The sequence below is a fragment of the Pipistrellus kuhlii genome, unplaced genomic scaffold (assembly GCF_014108245.1).
Source record: "Pipistrellus kuhlii isolate mPipKuh1 unplaced genomic scaffold, mPipKuh1.p scaffold_m20_p_12, whole genome shotgun sequence".
Classification (NCBI taxonomy): Eukaryota; Metazoa; Chordata; class Mammalia; order Chiroptera; family Vespertilionidae; genus Pipistrellus; species Pipistrellus kuhlii.
In genome coordinates, this window is record NW_023425427.1 from 25,331,910 (window position 1) to 25,355,556 (window position 23,647).

At 46.4% G+C, this 23,647-nt stretch overlaps 1 protein-coding gene and 1 long non-coding RNA gene across 5 annotated transcripts in view; one reads left to right on the forward strand and one right to left on the reverse strand.

Annotated features, from left to right (window-relative positions):
* Positions 1–22,708, forward strand: part of LOC118716464 (guanine nucleotide-binding protein subunit alpha-14) — a 127,361-nt gene extending 104,653 nt beyond the window's left edge. The window contains exons 3-7 of the mRNA XM_036433738.2: positions 14,761–14,915; positions 17,187–17,315; positions 18,360–18,489; positions 20,475–20,628; positions 21,686–22,708. Coding sequence (XP_036289631.1) covers positions 14,761–14,915; positions 17,187–17,315; positions 18,360–18,489; positions 20,475–20,628; positions 21,686–21,876 — 759 coding nt within the window. The 3' untranslated portion in view covers positions 21,877–22,708. The remainder of the gene's footprint in view (positions 1–14,760; positions 14,916–17,186; positions 17,316–18,359; positions 18,490–20,474; positions 20,629–21,685) is intronic.
* LOC118716465 lies at positions 14,911–21,769 on the reverse strand. Of its 4 annotated transcripts, none has more exons than XR_006741277.1 (4): positions 21,632–21,769; positions 18,157–20,224; positions 15,773–17,295; positions 14,911–15,266 (listed from the first exon to the last, which is right to left on the reverse strand). It is a non-coding gene; the product is annotated as an uncharacterized LOC118716465 (long non-coding RNA). The 4 variants fall into 4 exon arrangements; XR_006741276.1 differs by lacking the exon at positions 14,911–15,266 and having other exon boundaries at positions 15,417–17,295; positions 18,157–18,515; positions 20,035–20,224; XR_006741278.1 differs by lacking the exon at positions 14,911–15,266 and having other exon boundaries at positions 15,417–17,295; positions 18,157–18,250; positions 18,341–20,224.
* Positions 22,709–23,647: the final 939 nt, after the last annotated feature.

The following is a 23,647-nucleotide window of genomic DNA, read 5'->3' on the forward strand; positions in this document are numbered from 1 at the left end:
ATATTTCTAATTACTTTTGATATTGGTTATGAAACTATGTATTAATCTCTGTTGAAGGAAAGAAAAAATTTATCTAAAAGCGAATCACACTTTCTAAAGGACAGAAATGTTTGGCTGGAGTTGAAAACCAAAGATTAAGGATAAAGATCCATTTTCTCCACTTTAATCCCCTTGGCCGTGCCCCTGCCCTGTGCCACATGGAGATTTTCTAAAGCAAAGGTCAGCATTTGTCTTAGAACTGACCATTCTGTCCCTAAAATGCAACCTTTATTCTTCTTATTGTTATTAGATTAACTATTTTCATTAGCAGCCCTGAGTCTTGGGTATCTTGAATGGAGAATCATCATTGGCTTTGCAATGATGCAAACAGTGGCTACAAGCAGTGGGCCGTGGGTTGAGAGGAAGCTTTGTACCTGTAAGTCAGGGGAGTCTGGGGTTGAATAAGGACATGCTATTATGCTTGGCTGCCGACATACTGATTTGACATTTGGAAAAAAATAAATGAAAATTGTTGATATTGCTAATACTCCATACAAAATGATTTTTTAACCTCTGAGGGGGCACCTGCTCCATGGCTCTTCTGATGGCTGCTGGCAGTCCTTGTTATGCCTGGGCTGTAGACACATCACTTGTTATGCCTGGGCTGTAGACACATCAAGATTGTGGCCGCTGTTTCAGATGCACTATTGCTTATCTGACCCTGATGGGGATCCATAATATCCTTTCTCATCCAGACAGCAGAGGAGTCTATGTACTGGTGTGAGTGTTTTGTGATTCAGTGTTCTACTAACCTTTGCTCTAAAATCTCCCTGTAGTCTGAACTGGCATGTTTTGGTAGCAGCAGAGGACCAAGATGAGAGCTTGGTCTTCCAAACTCCTCTCTCTTGCTCTGCTTCCTGCTCCAAGCTATTTAAAACCTTAAGTTGTCACGGGAGGGTCGTGGGGTGGTGATGAGGCTGAAATCACCTGAGAGTTACTTCAGGAGAGGAGCCACCTACTGGAGAGCCCACTGGAGCCCACTAGGACAGCAAATCTGGTGGAGGAAGTTGGTGTTTGGGGATGTGTGGATCCTGGGGGACAGTTCCACCCTGAACCCTGGAAGGTGGAGAATGGCTGCAGAATGAGCGAGCTAAGTCTTTTCTGTACCAAGTTGGGAGAGTGGACGGAGGTCTGGGGAACCTCTAGAGCACATGTGTCAAACACAAGGCCCGCGGGCCAAATCCGTCCCGCCAGGCCTTGCAATGTGGCCCGCACCGCGCTGTCATCACTGCACTCCGCTGCGTTTCCATCACAATGACAGTTTATGACTGTTCAGTAAACCATTCGGCCCGTGATTTAGGCTGGATTTTAGATTTTGGCCCCTTCTCTGATTGAGTTCGACACCCCTACGAGTCTAGAGAGATTTCACCAGCTGTTTCATGAGGTTGCTGACAGGTAGGGCCACTGCACCTGTGAGCAGGACTCCTCCGTGGCGGGTATCCAGGCCTGAGCATGGTGAGCTCACAGAGAGAAACTGCCCATCTCGGCTGAGCACACGCCCAGGAAAAGCGAGCCAGCAGTCGGAACGCAGGTGCTGGCCGGGCTGGCGCTTTCTGGAGGCTCTGAGGGGGCACCTGCTCCATGGCTCTTCTGCTGGCTGCTGGCAGTCCTTGTTATGCCTGGGCTGTAGACACATCACTCCAAACTCTGCCCCACCTTCACATTGCCTTCTTCCCTGTGTCTCAGTGTGACCTCTGCTAAGGACCTCTCATTGGATTTAGGGCCACACAATCCCATATGTCTTATCATATCCTTATCTTAATGGCGCCCACAAAGACATTATTCCCAAGTGAGGGCCTTTGTAAGGGGGACATAAATTTGATGGCCACACCATTCAACTCAGTAGAGTTTGGAAGAGCTTTCTCACAGGTTTGTACGGTGGGGAACTATGACAGGGACACCAAAGCAGAGAAGGAAATAGGTTTGCTCGGGAGAGGTTCAGAGAGCACCGGCACAGAGATGTGACTCGGGGGCAGTCTCCAAGGACCACAAGCAGCTCGGTGGCAGGTCCCCTCGGGCTGGACCACTGTGAGGTCAGGGACAGGGCAGAGCATGGAGACACCTGGCAGCGGGCAGCTGTGAGATGCCAGGAGGATAAAGAGGCACTTGGTGGGCCGTGGGTTGAGAGGAAGCTTTGTACCTGTAAGTCCGGGGGGTCTGGGGTTGAAGAAGGACATGCTATTATGCTTGGCTGCCGACATACTGATTTGACATTTGGAAAAAAAATAAATGAAAATTGTTGATATTGCTAATACTCCATAAAAAGCAGGGAAAATAAATGGACCCAGCCTCTCCCACAAGTTGGACTTATTGGGGGAGTTCGAGAGAGTATTTGGGGGGAGGCCTTGGAGATGAGGGGCTGAAAGCTGGGAGGTTTCCTCTGGCAGGAGGGGTGGGCGGGGCCGCAGGGGCAGGGAGAGCCACACGGGGACACAGCATGGATCTGCGGGTAGGTGAAGTGGGAGCATGAACTGGAGACACATAGTGGGGTTGTGAGGCCAGACACACCCCTGTGCCTGGATTCTGTAGGTGGAGGGCACCCAGGGAGGGACTGGCTCGGGCCGCACAACAGCATCTCATAGCTGGACAGCTCCCATTTTGAGCATTTTCTTCTTCTTCTTTTTTTTTTTAATTTTTGTAAAATACTCATAATATGGCATTTATCATAACCAGTGCACAGCTCGGTGGAGTTAATTAAGCACATTCGTAATAATGTGCATGTTCCTTACCTCACAGGATATGAGGGATGGAGGGCAATGGGCGGGAGTACTTCACGTGAGTGGCAGAAAGAGCCCCACGAGGAGGTGGGCCTGCAGTCTTGGGTCAGAGAAAAGGTTGGTCCTCTCAGGCTTGTGATTAAAAAAAAAAAAAAAAAAAAAAAAGCTTTGGTTCTACAATTAAGTGGGCTTCCTGGAGCAATGGGAAGCAGAGCAGAGATGTCACTCAGAGATAAATGGATGAATGGGCACTGATTTCTGCCTTCTCCCCTCAAAAGGAATATTGTGGTATGTTTACATGGTGACAGAAAATTACTAGAATTAGTGGCGTGAACACATTGTGGGGTATAAAAATGTCAGATCACTGAAACGAATATAACCAATATAGGATTGTATACCAACTACACTGTACAAAAAAAAAAAAAAAAAAAAAAAAAAAAAAAAAAAAAAAAAAGACACTTTAGCACAAGTTCTTGTTGAAAGCATAGGGCATTCCTATATGAAAAGAGAAATCATTGTGTATCTGAAAATCAAACTTGACTGGTGACCTCCATTGTTACTTAGTGGTCCTATCCTGATGGAACTTGGATAGCGGGGCTAATGAAATCCAGGACTTGGCTATAGTGGCGTCTCTTTCTACCAGTTTGTGACCCACTGGGAACACCGCAAGTTTGTGTCCTACTCTACTCTGTCACAACTGCAACCAAGACAAAGCCCCCAGGACTCCCGCACCCCACCCCCCCCCACACCCCCGCCACACAGAGTTCCCAGGGGACCCCTCTGCCCTTTCAGAGCTGTGCACTTGGACCTGGTGTCGCTTCTGGTGGGCAGTGACTGAGAGAGAACAACATGCACCAGCCCTGCCCCTGAGAGGCAGTCGTGTCTCCTCTGTGCCCCCGTCTAGAGAGAGCCAGACTGTGCTGTGAAGATGGCAGGATGGTGTGATGTAGTTCACTTGGCATAACACCCTCAAGGTCCATCCATGTTGTCACCAATGGCAAGATTTCATCCTTATTAGGGCTGTGTGATAGCCCACTGTATAGATGGGGTGTCCCTCAAAAAATGTACAAACACACACACTCACACGTTGAATGAAGGCAGTGTGTATTAAAATACATCCAAAACTGAGTGACCAGCTGTTAAAGTCTGTATACATTTTGGGGGACACCCTGAATGTATCACATCTTTTGCCATTTATCTATCAATGGACACTTAGGTTGCTTACATATCTTGGCTATTGTGAATAATGTTGTGATGAACATAAGGGAACATAATCTTTTCAAATTGGTGTTTTGGGGTTTCTTTACATATAGTCAATAATATGGTAATCACTATGTATGGTGTCAGGTGGGTACTAGACTTATGGGGGTGATAACTTTGTAACATAGATAAATGTCTACTCCCTATGCTGAACACCTGAAACTAATATGATATTGTATGTCCACGGTAATTGAAAAATACCAAATATTTTTAAAGGACCATGGGGGAGGGGTGCTAGAATGGCCTCCCTCAGAGCCAGAGATGAGGGCGCCCCTGGGAGGCTGAGATGCCCTGTGTCCCAGGGCCGCTCCCAGGCAGACACGCAGAGGCTTCTCACTGCCAGGGGAAAACAACGACCAAACATGCATCCAGGACTGAAACCACCATTTCGAAAGCACATCATTAAAGCAAGCTGTGACCCAAATATTTGTTGTGGTGTGCTGAGGAGAGGTTTAGGCCATTGAAAAGAATGGAAAAAGTGAAACACCAAAAGAAAAAAAAAAGTGAAAAAAACCCACCTCAACCACAGAGCAAGGAATGTTGTCTCTGGAAGTTGTGTAGCAATTATTTTGTTTTCAGAAATACAAGCTTCGGATTGAGCCTGCTACTAAACACTTGCAATCTCTTCGTCTTGTTCTTTCTCTCAGAGAGTGAGAATGCCTCAGTCCTTACCCAGACATGATGAACTCTGAGATGGACTTCGAGATGAAATCCAGACCACGTGGTTTTGGCTAACACTTTCTAGGAGGGCATCAAGCAAGGACCACAAGCTTCTTGCCAAGGTCCGTGGGCTTGCAATCAGGGAAGCTGTCAGTAGGTGGCGCCATAAGTCAGAGTGGCATGAACCAAATGGCCAGGCTCTCCCCAGTCATGGCTATTGATGGGCCTACCTAAGTGTGAAGCCTAATTTTTCTGTAAACATTGCACTGCTATTGATATAAACCAACAACAACAATGAACTGATTTTAAGAATCTACTTACATACAACTGACACCTTTAGAGTAAGGATTAAGGACTGCATGGCTGGCATCAGTGGCGAGCCTTCAGAATGGGCATTTCTAGCTCTGGATTTCGTATTCTATTTTATTAAAAACACATTTTACTCCTCAGTTGCATGGTGTGTACATGAATGTCTTCTATAGGAAAAGGTCGTGTCATGCTTGGAGCTTAGTGGCAAATGCTCACTGACCCCTGTTTGCACTCCACCGTGGAAAGAGCTTACATTCCCAAGCCCTTCTTTTACCTCTGAAGGCCTGCTCCTCCTTTCTTAGAAAATAACCTTGCTATTGAGTTCTGTATTCCAAGGAACTTCATTTTAGGTTGTCAAACAGCAGTTGGCAGGCAAGTTATGCAAAAAACGATTCTTCTGGCTCTTGTGTCTGAAGACATCTTTCCAGTCTGGAGGCTTTCACAGCCAGCCACTATCCCCGCTGCTTCTTCCCTTTAAAACATAAATGTTTCCACATCAGCTGTTCGTGGTGGTTAACTGCCCAGGCTCTGTCTCAGGCACACCTAGGCTTGAATGCCCCACCTCCAGTACCTCTTCTCTCCAAGCCTCAGTTTCCTCATCTGTTAAATCAGGATATTCAAATATCTAATTCCATAGGATCTTTGTAAGTGATCAAATGAGATAACGTTTATGCAAGGTGGTCACATAATAATGGCTCCGCTTATACTAGCTATTGGTTATTATTGTGTCAGTTTATTTGCATTTATGCTCTATTTTTTTAGAAATTATAAATAAGAATATCTACCTTTCAAAATACAATGCTAGAAATTTTTTGCATTAAGATAAAAGAGTAAAGTTGCAGGGGGCAGGGAGAATAGAACATGGGTATTGTAGGACACTGGCACTCATAAACTTTACTGAGTTACTTAGATCTAGCCACATATTTGTGTCTGAGCTCCCCACTAGCTAAAGTGAAAAGAGAATCAGGTTCACTTATGTGATTCCTATGGTCTACAAGGCAATACCTACTACTCGCTTAAGGAAGCATAATTGTTCTTGGTTTTTACTTTGAAAAGTATGTTTCTTATGTGGGGCATCATCTATCAAATGCTAAAAGATATAACACAGTAATCCCAACAGCTGACCCACATGCGGTGTCATAGGCACTCTTTTGTTATAAGCCAGGGGGAAGTAAAAGGTAGTTATGTTCCCCAGAACTATGAATAAAACCACATGGTAGGCAGAGTTCTAAGACATCCCTTCCCCCCCAAGATTCATGCCCCCAATGTCTCTGTGCTTCATAATCTCCTCCCCTTGAGTGTGGATAGGACCATGATGGATGCCCCTCCCATAATTAGATTACATGATAAGCAAAGGTGAAGGGGTTTTCTAGATGTAAGTTCCTAATCAGTTGACTTTAAGTGTCCTGGTCACCTGACTTAGCCCATTAGGAGAGGATCTGGAGGTGGGAGGTTCCCTTTTTGGTCTTGAAACAGCAGCTGCCATGTGACAGGACCACAACAAGTCCAGGACCTAAGGCAGCCTCAGGGAGCTGAGAGAGACTTTCAGTGACAGCCGTCAAGAAAACTAGGACCTCGGACCTTCAGTTCAGTTGCTGGCAAAACTGAATGAGCTTGGGGAGGATCCTGAGCTCCAAGTGACAGGGCAGCCCAGCGAACATCTCGATTTCAGTCTCGTGAGACCCTGAGCAGAGAGCTCAGTTGCACCATGCCTGGTCTTCAGACCTACAGAAACTGCCAGATAATAAGATTATCTTAAGCTGCTAAGTTTGTGGCAGTTTGTGATGCAGCAATGGGGAACTAATCCGGATAATATGGCTGAAGTCCACAGCCTTTGGACAGATTCAGAAATAAAGCCTCCTACATCTACATTTTTCCAAACTGAATTTTATATAACACAGAGGGAGATGTTAATCAATGTGTCTCGAAAAAAGGAAAACTTGTATTGCAAACCCTGATGTTTATATGTGCTCTGCTGCTGGGGCAAGGAGCCAGTTTTGTTTTAAATAGTAGCCAATAGAAATAAGCTGGATAGCGCAGGTGGGGGGCGGTTTATGGGAAGACTGTAGGGGAGGCTGTGGGATCAAGGAGAATACTGAAGAAACCGTCTCAGAATAGATGGGACCCTGGAAATTCCTGGGGTCTCACTAAGAAAACGTTGGTGGCCCCATTGCTAACAAAATAAAAGAATCTCCCACTGTCATCACATAATTAGCAGTATTATCTGAGCACTTCTCTCCCTTGTCTGAGTGACGAAGGAAGGGCAAATCACTGTTACAAGAAAAGGTGAAGGATTGGGAGCCTCTAAACTAGGGGTGTCGAACTCAATCAGAGAAGGGGCCAAAATCTAAAATCCAGCCTAAATCGCGGGCCGAATGGTTTACTGAACAGTCATAAACTGTCATTGTGATGGAAACACAGCGGAGTGCAGTGATGACAGCACGGTGTGGGCCACATTGCAAGGCCTGGCGGGACGGATTTGGCCCGAGGGCCTTGTGTTTGACACATGTGCTCTAAACTCTGAAGCTTCAGCAGAGAGGGCAGAGGAGGTAGAGACGAGATGGTTGAAGGCTGTGCAATGTGACCATCCCCTATGAAACCCAAGATTTTGGACAGGTGGGATGCTCTGTGCAAAGGATGGAGGGGCTTAGCTTTGTGCCTGTGCAGTGAGGATGCTGAACCATTAAGGCTTAAGCACCGGGAATTAGCAGAAATTATAAAAGAGCTGCTGACTTTCACTGCCACGGAATCGACAGGGGTCTGAGCCTTAGGCCTTCTGAGAAAAGGGGCCCGGCTGCCCCTGACGCGTATGAGCTTGGCACGAAGTGAAATCTACATCTCCTCTTTGGAACTCATAGTCAAATGAGCATGTGAAAGGTTCTGTGCTCTGTATGGGCGTTTCTACTTAATATTGTTCTATTTGCCGTGGTTGCTACAGGCCTATTCCTGCTGGTGTTTGCTCAGTCCAGGGCATTCACACTAAATGCTGTGTTATTGAGGGAGTCCTGTGGTAGCTCCAGAGTTTATTTGCTATCACACATCTGTGCATTCTCACTGTAAGTGATCGGATGGTTTAAGAATATGGTCTGCACACTTACACCTTTTCATGAACTGATGTATCTTTTTTTAAAAATAAGTTTTTATTGTTCATATTATTACAAATGTTCCTTCCCCCCCCCCTCCACCATTGTTCTCCTCCAGGTTCCCACCTCACCCTCTGTCTTTTCCCCACTCCCCATTGTCCTCATCCATAGGTGCACAGTTTATGTTCAGTCTCTTCCCACATCCCCCTCTCCCCTTTTCCCCAAGAATCGTCATGAACTGATGTATCTTGAGTTACTCTATTTTAACTGTAGTGACTATATGTAAAGATTTTATTTTTTAAAAATTTATTTTATTGATTTTTTACAGAGAGGAAGGGAAGAGAGAGTTAGAAACATTGATGAGAAACATTGATTAGCTGCCTTCTGCACACTCCCTACTGGGGATGTGCCTGCAACCAAGGTACATGCCCTTGACCAGAATCGAACCTGGGACCCTTCAGTCCGCAGGCTCTCTATCCACTGAGCCAAACCGGTTAGGACTAAATGTAAAGATTTTCATGTGTTATTTATTTATTTATTTATTTATTTATTTGTACCGATGTGCCAGCTACCATTCTAGGTCCTTGGTGTTCATCGACAAAGAAAAGGGGCTAAAATCCCTGCCCCCTCGTGGTGCACGTCTAACACACACACACACACACACACACACACACACACACACACAAAACTGCGAAGCCCTGCAGTTCATAACAACAACAAAAATACTTGGGGGACTGTCTCAGACCTTGTCCTAAATTTATCTGGACAGAGATGGGTTTTTCAGTCTGCTAACAACGTTTGGGTGAGTTCTGTGCTATCTAGCCTAGCTCTCTGTGTGCGGCGGAGGCCTGGCTGGCTGTGTGCTTCAGGGAAAACACCCATCAATGTCCTGTGTTTCAACCTTTGATCAGGCGAGCAGCGAAGAGTCCCTGATATATCCTCTGCCAGGGTCTGGGGTGCAAATAACCTTTGTTGCCTCTTTAAAGGAAACTCGGATGCTTCGCTTGCCCGATGAGCAGGTGACCTTGGGGATTCCAGCGCCGGTCGGAGACTGTCACTCGGCAGGCAGGACAAGGACATTTCAAAGGGGTCCTGGGCAAACAGGGTTACTGTCAGGGGTGCACTGGTGTGTTTCTGGATTGTCACCCTCTTCAGTCAGGCTCCACGAGTTATTTATACTCACTTCCCCTGGGACCCAGTGTGACCAAGCCAGTAGTAAGCACACAACCCGTCCTATGAGGCTCCGGGGACTTGTGAGAAATCATGCCCAGTACTACCTCCTAGATGTGCTCAGCCGGTGGCCTGGTGTAGGGATTTTTGACAGGAAGTAGGAAGCTTGGTTGAATGTTTGCACAACTCTGAAATGCTTGAGGAGAGACTCGCTGTGCCAATCCCACTGGCTCTCCTTACTCCCCTGGTTACCACAGAGAACAGCATGCGATTGCGTGGGAGAGTGGCTGAATGCCTTTGCGGTGTATTGATTGGTCCGTTCCATCTGAGATGGAATGACGTGAGGTCCAGAGCCCTCAGGGTTACGGACGAACTGGGATAAGAAAGGGAAAGGAGTTGGGGTGATATCACCTTTTTGAGGGGAGGGGGGATAACTGTACGTGATGCTGTCTTCCAGTTGTTTTGAAGTGAGATAAGACACAGGAGAGAGATGGCTGACACTCTGCGTGTTAGTGACTTTTAGGGCTGACTCAGAAGAGCCTTGACCCTGGGTCCCAGGAGCAGAAACAGCCCCTGGTCCTTTGAGGTTCTGTGCTGTGTGTTCCTTGTACTTTAATGGGGACAGGCTCTTACATACGTGACTCAGTATAATTCACTCATCCTTCCTCGGAAATTGTGATTGCAGCCCACTGCTCTGTCTGCGCCTCCCTCACCTGCCAGCTGGGGATCCCAGGGCCCCAGGAGGTGGCAGGACACTTGATGGGGGTGGGGGAGAGGTGTCTGGGTCTCTGGTAACTGTGTGGAACAGGGCCCTTCACTCATATTGGACTGAGAAGGAGTGTAATATACCATATGTGTATTGTTATGGCACTGAAATTCTGGGGTTATTAGCTTATCCTCTCTAATAACACCACATCTGGGCTCAGATACGAATAAAAGAAAGAAACTAAAATCTAAGAAGAGCTCAGAGTCGTTCCCACAAAAGGGCGTGAGGAGACATGGAGCCCCCACTCCTGGAAGGTGTGTGTGTAGGAAGTGGTGCTGCAGTTTAGGTCTGAGAAGCTGGGTCCTGGGGAGGTAGGAACAGGGGGTGGGGAACCAGAAAGGAGAGACCAGAGATGAGTGGCTTTTTAAAAACTTGGCATATGAACCACACTAACCCTCGCACCCTCGTCAGGGAGAAAGGCAGTCGGAGAGAAAGCTCTGGGCCCTGCAGTCCTGGAAAGCTGATGGGGTGTATGTGTGCAGGAGGGTAAGGTGGGGGGGGGGGGTGAGGGGAGGTAAGGGGTGCTTTCCCAGAGAGAACCTGGTGGAGCACTGGGCTGCTCTCGCTAAGCTCTGGGTTCCCGCCAGAGGGGCTCCCTGGGCTAGACTGGGGCTGTCACCCAGGCACCGTGGGCCACATTGAAACCAGCAAGGCCTCACTTCGTGACCAGCTCCTTTCACTGTCACCCTGGGAATTCCAAGCCAGACACACATGCAGAACATCTGTTTTCCATGTTCGTCCTTTGGAGCAGCAGAAGTTTGAGACAGAAGAGGAAAAGCCAGATATGAGATCAGAGTTTGAGAAACCAATCATGTTTCTGTTGTAGTTGCTGAATCTGCTCCTGTAATATTTACTCCTTTGTGATTTTTCAGTGAAATGAATGAGTTAGGCAATTTTTTTTCTTTTTAAAAAAATATATTTTATTGATTTAAAAATATATATATTTTATTGATTTTTTACAGAGAGGAAGAGAGAGGGATAGAGAGTTAGAAACATCGATGAGAGAGAATCATCGATCAGCTGCCTCCTGCACACCCCCTACTGGGGATGTGCCCGCAACCAATGTACATGCCCTTGACTGGAATCGAACCCGGGACCTTTCAGTCCCCAAGTCGACGCTCTATCCATTGAGCCAAACTGGTCTCGGCGGCAATTTCTTTTCTTTTTTAAATTTAACTTCATTGTTGAAAGTATTACAGATGTCCCCTTCTTCTTCCACATGGACTCCTTCCTTCCTACTTTCACCCCTCCCTAGGCCCTTACCACCCTTTTGTGTGTCCATGGGGGACACACACACACACACACACACACACACACACACATATATATATATATATATATATATATATATATATATATACACACACACACACATATTCTTTGGTTGATTTCTTCCCACACATCCCTCCCTTCCCCACCTTCCCTCTGAGATGCAATAGTGTGTTCTATGCGTCCATGTATCTGGATCTTTTTTTGCTTATCAGTTTATTTTGTTCATTAGATTCCACATATGAGTGAGATCAGGTGACACTTGTCTTTCTCTGACTGGCTTATTTTGCTTAGCATAATACTCACCAGGTCCTTCCATGTTGTCTCAAAGTGTAAGAGATCCTTCTTTGTTACAGCCGCATAGTATTCCATGTTGTAAATGTACCAGAGCCTTTTTATCCACTCGTCTGCTAATGGGCACTTGGGCTGTTTCCAGATCTTAGCTATGGTGAAGTGTGCTGCTACTAACATAGGGTGCATGCATTCTTTCTTATTGGTGTTTGGGTTTCTTGGGATACATTTCTAGAAGTGGGATGGCTGGGTCAAATGGCAGTTCCATTTTTGAGAAAAACTCCACTCTGTTTTCCTCCAGCCTAGGACTCCCCCTGAACTATAGACCATTTTACCCACCCATGTGCTGGACATCTCCACTTAAATGTTGGTGGCCACAGATTCAGCATGTCCCCTGCCCCAGTCACACTTCTCTAAACCTGATACTCTTCAGCTCTTCTCCCCGACTTCCCATGAGATGAAGAAGTCAGTCTTAAATGGCACACACTGTTCCCAAATTTCTAAGGGGCCCTGCTTTTCAAAGTGTCAGGATAGAATAGGTTATGCTGCAGTAATAAACTGCCCCCAAAGTTCAGTTTACTCAACACAATAAAAGGTGATTTATCACTCATGCTACATATGCAGTCTGGTGTGCTAGGGGTTTTCTGCCCCTCCATCAGTAGGGCTTCATGAGTGACTGAAGTTTGTTTCTGAAAGAGACAAATGTTGCTTATACTTAACATTTCATTCACCACAAAGTACAATCCCACATGGTAAGTGTGAGAAGAGGTAGATATATTTGTAATATCCCTAATGATTCTCACAGTGCTGCCTCTTAGCCATTAACAGAGTGAGAGACATTGGCCAAGAGCATTTCCTCCTCTGAGACTTTCCTGTCCGCTGGCTCCCTGTGCCCCCAGCTCCCCTTACGTACCCCAACTGTCTCGGCAGGGGCTTCCATCCTGCCCTAGCATCCTTCTGTTATTGTTTCCTTGTGATTTGTCTGTTAGACATACTTTTATGAATGCCACAAATGTTTATTGGATATTGGATGCCTACATCAACAGAAGGCACCTGTCCTTTGTCAGACACTGTCCTAGCTTCTGGGATCAATCACACTTTGACTCTGCCCTCGTGGCATTTCCTGACTGGTCATGAAGACAGAAAAGAAGACAGATACTTTAAATTTAGAGGGTAGAGCTAAGCACAGATACCGTACGTTTAGAGGGGGAGAAGAGACCACCTGATTCTTTTGGGAAGAGGGAGATGGAGAGCAGAAGGAGGAGGTGGGAGACATCCCTCTGCTCCATGTAAACACTGCCCAGCTTCTCCATTTGTCATTCTCTCTGGCTGAGAATAGGGCAGATGATGCCAAATGTGCCAGTGGGTGGGGTCACAAGTAGTGGTTTCAGGGATATCAATGTGTTCTGTTTGGCACACAAGAAATATTTATTAGGCATCCGCTGTAATACTACTTACCTTTGGTGATACTTTATAAATCAGGTTCCCCTGAAAAACCACTGGCTCCTTTTACAGATGAGGGACACTGAGGCATGTGACTTGGGGTCCTTAAAGGTCCAACTGCACAATTTAGATCCCAGGGTCCTGATTCCTCATCCCCGGCACATCCCACTGCACCATCCAGCTGCCACCTTGTTGGAGACCCTGCCTGCCTGATCATCCCGCAGTTGAGCACAGTGTCTCCCCCCCCCCCCCCCCCCCCCGGCTCCTGTGATGGATGTGGTGCAGTCATGCTAATTTCATCACAGCCTCGGTCATGCTTGAGCAGGTGACTCTAGATCTTCCTCTTCTCTGGCTTCCTGTTGGACTAGTAATGAGAATGAGCAGTGCAAGATAAGAGCAACTTTTCCAGGGGGTACCATATATACTCCAGGAGATCACAGCTGCCAAGCGGATGTTCTGCTGACTCACAGCTGCCAGTGAATAGCCAGCTCTGCGTGATGTAACTGCTGGGAGACTCTGCAGGATGTGTTTGTGAAGAAGGGGCCGGATCCTGTGTCTCTCGGCAGAATTCTCTGGTCGGCTGCAACTTGCAGCTGAGGATGGGATGCTGAGTCTCCGGGACCAGCATGTGGACATGTGAAGGCAGGCCAACATTATCATTTTCAGGTTTGAAAAGATTTCTGGTATTCTGCTAGCCTTCTATTGGTTAAATGAGATAATGCATGTAGAACCCTTGGCACATGGTAAGTGGGCAATAAATAGTAACTTCTGTAATAGTAATAATTGCAGTAATAATGAATTACTGAAATAATAGGGCAATAGCATTAGAGTAATGACTCTTTAATAATGATGGTAATTATATACATAATAACGGTACAGCAGTCAGTGGCCTGGGGTGGGGGTTTTTGTCTGATTGCTTCTCCCAGTGACACATGATAATAAAAACAGTCTTGCTATGGTGAAGTGGTTCTGTCAGTTGGAGCATCACTCCATATACCAACATGTTGTGGGTTTGATTCCCAATCAGGGCCCTATGTTTTGGGTTCGGTACCTGGTTGGGGCATGTATAGGAGGCAACCAATCGATGTTTCTCTACCCCTCCCCCCAATATCAATAAAAATATATCCTTGAGTGAGGATTAAAAAAAAAATGGCAGACTCCATCAGAACTTTATTTACTTTCCATCAAGTTTTGCTACAAACCTAAAACTGCTCTGAAAAATAAGGTCAAATTGAAAAATGTTTAAAGAGGAGGAAAAAAGAATAGACGTATAAGTTGGCATTATTATTTTTCAGTTCTCTAAAGAATACACTCCTTTGTTGCTTCCACCCATTTGCACCACCCCACCCATGGTACATCACGGACAATGGTTATTTTTAAATTGGCAGTGCAGATATTCATATAAGTAGCATATTAAAGAGGCAGTCAAGCTGTTAGTCCCATGATGCTCAGTTGGCCAGTGTTGCTCTGTGTGGGATTGGTTGGTGGATGCTGGTGTAGCTGACCTCCTGGAACTGCTGGACTGAAAGCCAAAGGCGTTGGGTGTGTGGATCCCTCCACTGAGTGAGGCACCAATCAGCTCCCCTCACTGTGCGGCTGAGCAGCATGGCAATGAGAGGGCCCCCCACAGGGCATCTACCCACCCTAGCACTTAGGGAGATGTCCCCTGGTCCATAAAGGAGGGCAAGTCTTGTGCCCAATGGGTTGGCTTCCTTTCCTTTGCTTAATAAAAGGTTCTCTTTCCCCCGAGTAGGAAAATGCCCAGCTAATCAGAGAAGTGGAAGTAGACAGGGTCTCTGCGCTCTCCGAGGACCAGGTGCAGGCCATCAAGCAGCTCTGGCTGGACCCAGGAATCCAGGCGTGTTACGACAGGAGGAGGGAGTACCAGCTCTCAGACTCTGCCAAATAGTGAGTACAGACGGGCTGCCCCCAACACTCAGGGAAGCATGCTGCATGCACCTCACAGAAGCTTCCTCTGGGGAGTCTCCTCCCACCTAAAACCTCAGTCTCCCCATGGATCCCAGATTTCTCTCCTTGCCCAGACCCACCTGTCCCAGCCATGTCCTGAGCCTCTGTACTTTTCAATGAGGCAAAAGCAAGTGTGGTGTTCCCTTGGTGGAACTGATCTCATTTGGGGTGCTGAAATGATCTGACTTAGATGAGGACTGCATCTGCTTCTACCTTCTACCTTCCTCCTCTCCATACCTCTTTGCCTTCAGATTTCCTGATCAGTAGACCAAGGTCCCAATACCCTAAAATCTAAAAAATCAGAGTTTAGATCTCAATGCTATAGGCCCAGCAGATGCTGGTCATGTGCTGCCCTCTAGTGGGAAAGAGCCAGGGAGGAAGCTCAATCTGGGAGCTCTTGGTTTATTAACAACTCGCAAAGGCCTACACATTATTTTTTTGATCCATGAAGCTCAAGTTTTAAATGTTATCTTTAGGGTAAAAAGATTAGATGGGCCTGCATGCAAAGGATCCCAGGGAGATGACCAGAATTTCATTTCCTTAATTTCCTGAGGCAGTGCCTCAGCCAGACAACTCACTGGACAATCGGAAACACAATCCTTCTTCAAGAGATGATTTCTGTAGTTCTTTGCCCCTCAGCCCATGTCTTCTTCCATCTTCTGAGGGCCCCGAGGTCCTTTCCCGAGACGTACCCTTCCCTTCAGGTGCAGTCATCACCCTCGGAGCTGGAGTGGGTGGGGGATCCACTCCCATCACCTGGACCAGGCAGTGAGCAGGAGAGGAAGCTGGAGTCTTACCTTTAGGGTTGATCCTGGGCTGAATGTTTAATCCATTAATCCAGGTTCACACAACTGATCTGAGCTCAGGAACTTTTAGGTACAAAGCAGGAAAGGAAATACAAGAAGTCCCACTAAGGTGTTGGGACTTGAAGAGAGGCAAAAGGAAGGGAGACAGTATCCCAAAGAAGAGGGCAGACTGTGGGTCACAGCAACAGCCTGGTTGGCCACAGCATCCCGGCATCTCCCTGGAGAGAGTCTAGCATCACTTGCTCAGGGAAGACCCTGGGGAGGCACTCAGGCTCTTGATGTGGATCCATTTTGAAAAGACCCATTGGAGGCACCATGAAATTCAATGGGTCTCTGAAATCTTAGGCAGCAAGTATGAGAAGAGTTTTGAAAGTGACTAGCTTGGTGGACAGAGCTGCAGCAGACAGCTGCCCTGCCTTTGGAACTGGGGAGACTAGAGACATCTATACATTTTCTTGGTCCAGGTCAGCAGTTGCCGTCTGCTCTGCTGGTCACGTCTGCTTATGTGGACAGGTATGGAAAAAATGAGGTGTGCCCGCCACAGCCCTGGCGCTTTGGTGACAGTGGCAGGTACAACCAGTGCTCTCTGATGTCAAGGAACATTACTTACAGCTGTCTTGCTTCTGGTGGAACAAGACAGATATAAGTAAAAAAGAAGCACAATATGGAAGTTAGAGACGATTAGCCTTGGGGTCATGTATTGGGACACAGAGTAGTTTGCAGTAGGCTGCTGGGCTCGGAATCAGCTCTGTCATTGACCAGGGCCTGAGTTAGTTGTTTTACTAAAAAATGCCTTTTTTTAAGGCTTAAAAAAATGTTTAAGTGCCCTCTTATTTTACCTCAGAAAAATGATATATTTTAAGCTCAGGGATTTCATATATGGCAAAAATAATCCAAGACAAGTTTTGATTATATGGCAAAAATAATCCAAGACAAGTTTTGATTTATCTTAGACATTTAATTTCCCCATGTAACAAGAAAACCTTTTCTCACTATTATCCTGAACTTCCTGTTGGCCTGTTTTACTCTTTGTGTTTTCTTGGAAACCCCAGTTCACTCACAAAGTGCCGGAGAGCAGCATCTGCAGTCTATAATGTTCTTGGCTGAGGATGAGTGTGGGAGGGGAAGGCAGGCAGTTAGACTCCACCTCCTCCTCTCCGGCCAGTGATGAGCCAGATCCATAAGGAATTGATGAGCCGATCCACAGGTTTCCCTGAAGGCTCATGCGGGCTCCTGATGCACATTCCTTCTGAAACAGCCGCAGGAGGGCTGGCTCTCAGAGTCACTGATGGGCCCCAGGAATCTGAGTGGGGGTTGCTCTGAGCGGGGTGACTTCCTTGGAGTGGGATGGACACTCCTCCTTTCTGTAAAATGAGTCTCGGCACCTTGCTCTCTGATATTGCAGTTACCTGACTGATATTGACCGGATCGCCTTGCCGTCCTATGTGCCGACGCAGCAAGATGTGCTTCGTGTTCGAGTGCCCACAACTGGCATCATCGAGTATCCGTTTGACCTGGAAAACATCATCTTTCGGTAAGAATGTCTCCCTGATACATTCCATTAGGAATTTGTGCAGGTTTGGAAGTCCCCCAAAGGGTTCTTATCTTTCAGGGCACTGTACCCTCTCCATCACAGGGTTTTTAGAATTGTGGTCGGTTTCAAGTGCTACAATAGAACAGAGAGGAACCCACCTTTCCAATCACCCTGGATGCTGCCCCTTCTTCCCGTAAAGATGTGTAAGTGCCCCCTGTCCCATTTGGGAATCCAAAGTGGGAAAGATTGCAGGGTTTCAGGCAGACCTTTGCAATGTCTATAGAAGAGCATGCACTCCCGGAGGGCTAGGGGCCCCGTCTAAAGGAATGGCTGCTGCACAGTGGTTGCCAGCCGTTGGGAACAAAATGCAGGCTCACTAAGACTAGATCCTCCAATTAGATAACAAGTGTTTTAAGTGAAACAGCTGATATTTTTAATGTTAACTCAAAAGTTATTCAAAACACTACGTCGGCCAAAGAGAATACATTTACATTGCAGAAGCCTGCCTGACCCCTGGATGTAGCATTCAAGCTTAGGGTCGATCCTATGGCTGTGAGGCTCTGCAGTCTTCCCATATGGGACAAAGGGCACTTACACATCTTTACAGGGAAGAAGGGGCGGCATCCACCAATTGGAGAAAGGATTTGTGGGTAAATTAGAGGCGTGGAGACAGGAAGGAGCAAAGGCCTGGAGAAAGCTGAGTGGACCTGGAAGACTGGCGCCGTTCTACCCCTTTGGTGGCTGGTGCCCCGGCGCTCCAGTGGGTAGAGCAATGCCCAAGGGGAAGCCTGTGCTTTCTGCCTGGACAACTGTAGCTTCTGTTTTCAGTAATGTCACTTACATTCTGTCCTCCTTTGCTGGGAAACGTCTGGTGGTTCCTCAGTGTTGAAAGCAGTGGTGCTCAAACCTTTCAGTCTCAGGACCTTTTTTCACTCCTGAAGATCAGGCAGGAAGCCAAGACCTGCTGATTTCCAAGGTGGAATGAGCACGCCCTCCTCCAGAGCCATGAATCCAGCCTTTGAGACCTGTGTTTCTGTTGGACAGGATGGTAGACGTGGGTGGCCAGCGATCCGAAAGGCGGAAGTGGATCCATTGCTTTGAGAGCGTCACCTCCATCATATTCTTGGTTGCGCTGAGTGAATACGACCAGGTCCTGGCTGAGTGTGACAATGAGGTATGCCAGGTGGGGAGCATGGGGAGCTGTGGAAGACAGAGACCTATTTTTGTAGTTTGCAAAAAGCCAGCCGGCTCTGCCATTAGATTCTAAGCCTGACGTTAAATTGTTATGCTACTCAAAGTATAGTGTGTAGACTAGCAGCGCAGGCATCACCTGGATGCTAGTCCACACACTATTGTTAGAACTGTAGACCAAATACATCAGAATCTGTATTTTAGTAAGGTCCCTGGTGGTGCCCATAAACACATAAGTTTGAGGATCACTGACCTGGAAACTGGCTCTCACACTTGGGTGCCACTGGGACTCCATCGCGGAAGCCCTGTGGAAGGAGAGTGCGGCCTGAGCGGAGCATCTGATCGAATGTGCTGCCTCGGTGGAGCCTCTCAGCCCTGGAGGCACACTGAAAGCCCTCGGGGAGTTTTGAAAAAGTATCATCATTTGGACTCCACAGTAGAGGTTCCTATTGCTGGGTTGGAGTTAAAGTGTCTTTCCTAAGTCCCTAGGAATGCTAATGTGCAGTCAGAGTTGAACAATGTTACTTCTAGTAAACTTTACCTGAGAACAGGCTTCCCCACCTAGTCCCCAGCTGGGCTGGCTGTTTGGGGGCCTTCTGGAAGGGGCGAGCTGGGGTAGCTGGGATGACCCACCCCGTCAGGCTTTCAGTGCCCTCCGTAGGATACCCTTATCCTCCCATTGTCTTTCCCCCTACCTCTTGCTTCTAGGGCATGAAAGTAAATCAGTCAAGAACTCTATCCAGGATTAGGTAATAACCATGAACAAATATCATCTTGTGTTTCTTGAGAGCAGAGTTTTCTCTAAGGAGCACAGTTACATTAGTAAATGGGTTAATCCTCCACTAATTAGCTTAGAGTCATTGTGCAAACAAGAATAGAAGCCTTGGCTGCCACTCAGCTCTTCAGTAGAAAAAAAAACTTTTTTTTAAAGGAAAGTCCTCGAGTAATCAATATGAAAAATTGGCTCCAAATTTGTCTCAGGAAAAGCAAAAGATTAGTCAAGTGAACAAGAACTTTAGCCTGATGTGCTAAAACACTGAACATTTTCCCCTCTCCTAAAAACACAGGCATCTGGAGAAAAACAAAGTGGTTGCCACTCTAGACTCTTCCCTTCTGGTTGTAGACATGAGTTGCATCCTCTCGTTGTATAGTACAGGCATCATTGTTTTCATATGTTGTAGTTCCTTAGAAGTTATTATTGATAAGATCATAATAAATTTTAAAGAATCTTTAAAAGCAAGAGGGATTTCTCCTCTGGCAATAAATTCCACCATATCTTAATCCCTTAAAATATATTGAACAGGATTATGAACCTATGTTTCTGAGAGTCCTGGGAAAACAGACTTATGGCACATCCCTCTCAAGTATTTCTATCTAGCACAAATCTGCTCTCCATAAATCAGGAAGTTACTCTTTTCCTGCCAATGTCTAATGTTCAGAAATTTTACTGTCCTGCATAATTCCCACCAGGTCCTACTACTATCCAGGCTTGGGAAAGTATTTAAATGTTGTAAACAAGTATCCTTACCCAAACATTAGAGACCCTGCTCCCTGGGCAGAGCACACCGGAGCCACCTGCATGGGAGGCATGCGCTGGGCCCCTTCTCTGTGGGGAACACTGAAGAGCTAGTGTTCCTCTCATTGACCCCCGACTTCTGACACACAGTCTGAGGCCACACCCAATAGAATGGGTGCCCCAGGGCTGACTCTGAACAATCCTAATGCCGACACACAAAACTTCTGTCAAATCTGGGCAAGAACTTTCCTTTCCCACGTTGCACAAAAGCCTTTCTGATATCTTACATGTTAATTTGTAGCTAGAGTTGAGGGGTGATTAGAGAGGGTGGGGATGGGGCTGTACTCCAGCTGGGTGAGGGGGCAGAGTGATAGAACCAGTGAAGTGACTTGTGTCTCAAGTACTGCTTTTCTTTCTAGTTAACCCTAACTGCCTCTTTCCCCCCCCCTTAGAATCGCATGGAAGAGAGCAAAGCCTTATTTAAAACCATTATCACCTACCCCTGGTTTCTGAACTCATCTGTGATTTTGTTCTTAAACAAGAAGGATCTTCTGGAAGAGAAAATCATGTACTCTCATCTAATTAGCTATTTCCCAGAATACACAGGTAGGTGTCCACCATGCTGACGTCAGTCCAGAGTTCTAAGGGCTCCCAGGGACTCGATGGTCTGCCTCCAATGGACTTCCTCACTGTTCCCACCTCCACACATGCTAGCCCTTTGCTAACTCCAGTTTGTTCTCCAAGACCCAGCTCAGGCAGGCCCTCTGACCCTCACCCCCATCCCCAGCAGGTACATCACCCTTTCTCCCCAGCCGGCTCCGGAGGGCAGAGACTGTGCCTGCCTTACCATTGATTGCACGCCCAGTTGGTCAGAGCACCTGGCACTTCTGATGAGTAGGTTAAAGTGTGGCAGCTCCTTTGCAGACACAGGGTGGACACGAGGTTCCTCGTCTACATGACTAATCCAGTCCCTGTCCTACTGCTAATGATTCCTCGTCCCGGAAGTCTGACATTGATATGTAGAGGAGCAGAGCTTTAGAACTCTCCTTTTCCCTTGTACTAACTGCTTGACCATGGAGTAGAGCACCCACAGGCTTTAAAAGCAGACGTGGATGCCTAACAATGTTAGTGCCCATATTCTCCCTCTCCCCTCTCCAAGTTCACTGCTGCCCGCTGAGTTAGTAAGAGTGATCTTTTTCAAAAGTGGTTCAAGTCAGAAAGCTAAATTTGCATACTGTCCTTCAACACATTACCTTAAATACAAGTTTTAGATACCAGTTAGATGTTTTAGATACCAGTTAGATACTTTAAAGTATATTCTTTTACAGGTTCAGGATGAGATATAACTTTTTAAAAATATGCCCAGTAAAACTATTGCTTAGAACCATGGTCAGCATGTGGCTCTTCCACAAAATATCACAGCCTGGGCAAGTCTATCTTGAAGAGGTGGCATTAGAAGAAGTTCAAGTTTTAAAAAGTTGGCTCTCAAAAGAAATTTCAATCATTGTACTGTTGATATTTGGCTCTGCTGACTAATGAGTTTGCCGACCACTGTTCTAGAACTAAGATAGCTTAAGGACAAGAGGACACTGGAATTAATTTGGGGTACCTGGTGGTGAGTGGCATCTTTCTTCTTTATCCCTCTAACTGTGCTCGGAACCAGGACCGAAGCGGGACGTCAAAGCTGCCAGAGACTTTATCCTGAAGCTCTATCAGGACCAGAACCCGGACAAGGAGAAGGTCATCTACTCCCACTTCACTTGCGCCACGGACACGGAGAACATCCGCTTTGTCTTCGCTGCCGTCAAGGACACCATCCTCCAGCTGAACCTGAGGGAGTTCAACCTCGTGTAAATGCTGCTGCCCACACCTGGCCAACCAGAGACGGGACTCACCAACCCCTGGATCTCATTCCGAGAGCTTCTGACAGGCGCCGGCCCAGCCCCCTGGGCAATACCGCACCAAGTCCGCCCTGTAGGCACAGGGACAGAGATGGGCCACGGAGCTTGTAAGACATTTGAGTTTAGCAAAACTTTTTCAAAGTCTTGATTCCAAAAAAATGTTTTTATATTTCTTTTCTTGACTTTTGGCTTAAGATTTTGAGTAGTGACTGATTTGAGGTTTTATAGAATTAGAATTTTTTAAAAAGCCATCATGATTTACTTTTTTTTTAAAGAAACAAATTTAAGTGTGTTTGTTAATTTAGCGATCATGCCTTGAGACTGCTAGGATTAATTTGTGTAACTTAAGTTGAGTTTTAAGCTTTTTTTTTTTATTACAGCTTGTACTTTTGAGGCCATTTTTAATTGTTTTCCTCTCTTTATGCTGAAAAGCGTGATGCCTTTAACATGCCACCAAAGATTTTTTTAAAATGGTTATTTTTTTGTGCTTTCTAAGACAAATTAATGACTGTGTTGATATCTAACTTGATTTTCCACATTTGGATCACCATGAAGCCAAAGCTGACAGAAGGTAAATGGGCTCCAGATAGCACATATGTTATCCTGGTGAAATGTGTATGTGATCAGGTCTTATAAACTTATGAAATGGCTAAAAACCCCAACTATTTACTAGTACCAAATGTAATGTAACCCTGCCGGAGGTCTGATGGCCTTCACAGATGTGCTTCTGCACCACGTGGGCCATGCCTTTCTGAGGAGGCTAAGAATACACCATTCTGCCATTAGCGTCGTACGTTGTGTTTCTTTGAGCTCATGGTTCTGCTCCGAAAGAGAAAAATGCTGTAACCTAACAATTAACTACTCAGAAACTTCCTACGTGTCCTTGGGAGGGAGGAAAAGTAATTTTTCCCCTACCTTCTTGGTTCTGGGCTGGGACCTGTTCCTGTAATAAGAGCGATTAGCAGGAGAAGAGAGTAATACATGCATGCCTCCTGTATCCATGGGAAACACCCACTCCCTGAGAGTAGCCCAAGCCATCACCTTAATGTTGGGGGAGTGGGAAAGGCCCATTACCAGGAAAAGCACAGTAAACAGAATAGGGTTGATTCACAGATTTAAGTTGGTGCCTTCGATGAGTTTCATCTACTGTAGAGTCATCCTCTTCCAGGTACAGAGGAGACACCCTTACACATGGGATTTCTCTTATGTCAATTTTCTCTACAAAAGGGTCCCTATTTTTACATTCCAGAGTTTTTCCTATGTCTCCTGTTTCTTAAAAATAATCAGCTCAAAAAAAACAAAACCCTTATGCTGAAGCGGCATATTCTGGGGTGATGTACTCTGCTCCCTTGAAGTCTTACCTCTGAACCTTCACAGGAACCCACAGTCCAGAGGCTGAGCTAAGGGACAGCTGGGTTGTGTCCTTGGACGGGTCTCTCAATCTTGAGGTCAGTTCGGTTAAATGGCTGTGTCTCATTTCAGGAGGCGGTGTTGCAGGTGGAAGCACTCAGATATTTAGTAAGATGTGTATCTGTGGAAACAAAGGGTAATAGTTGGAGCGATTATAAACTCAGTCTGAGCCAGTCAGTAGGTTTCTAGATGAAGCATCTTTTTTAGTTTGAATGTCTCCGATGCCACCAGGCATTCTGTCAACTTTATGAGTGGCCCGCACAAGCACGGAAGTGTCCAAACAGGAGTCATTGGCATATCAGATTTCTAGGAAT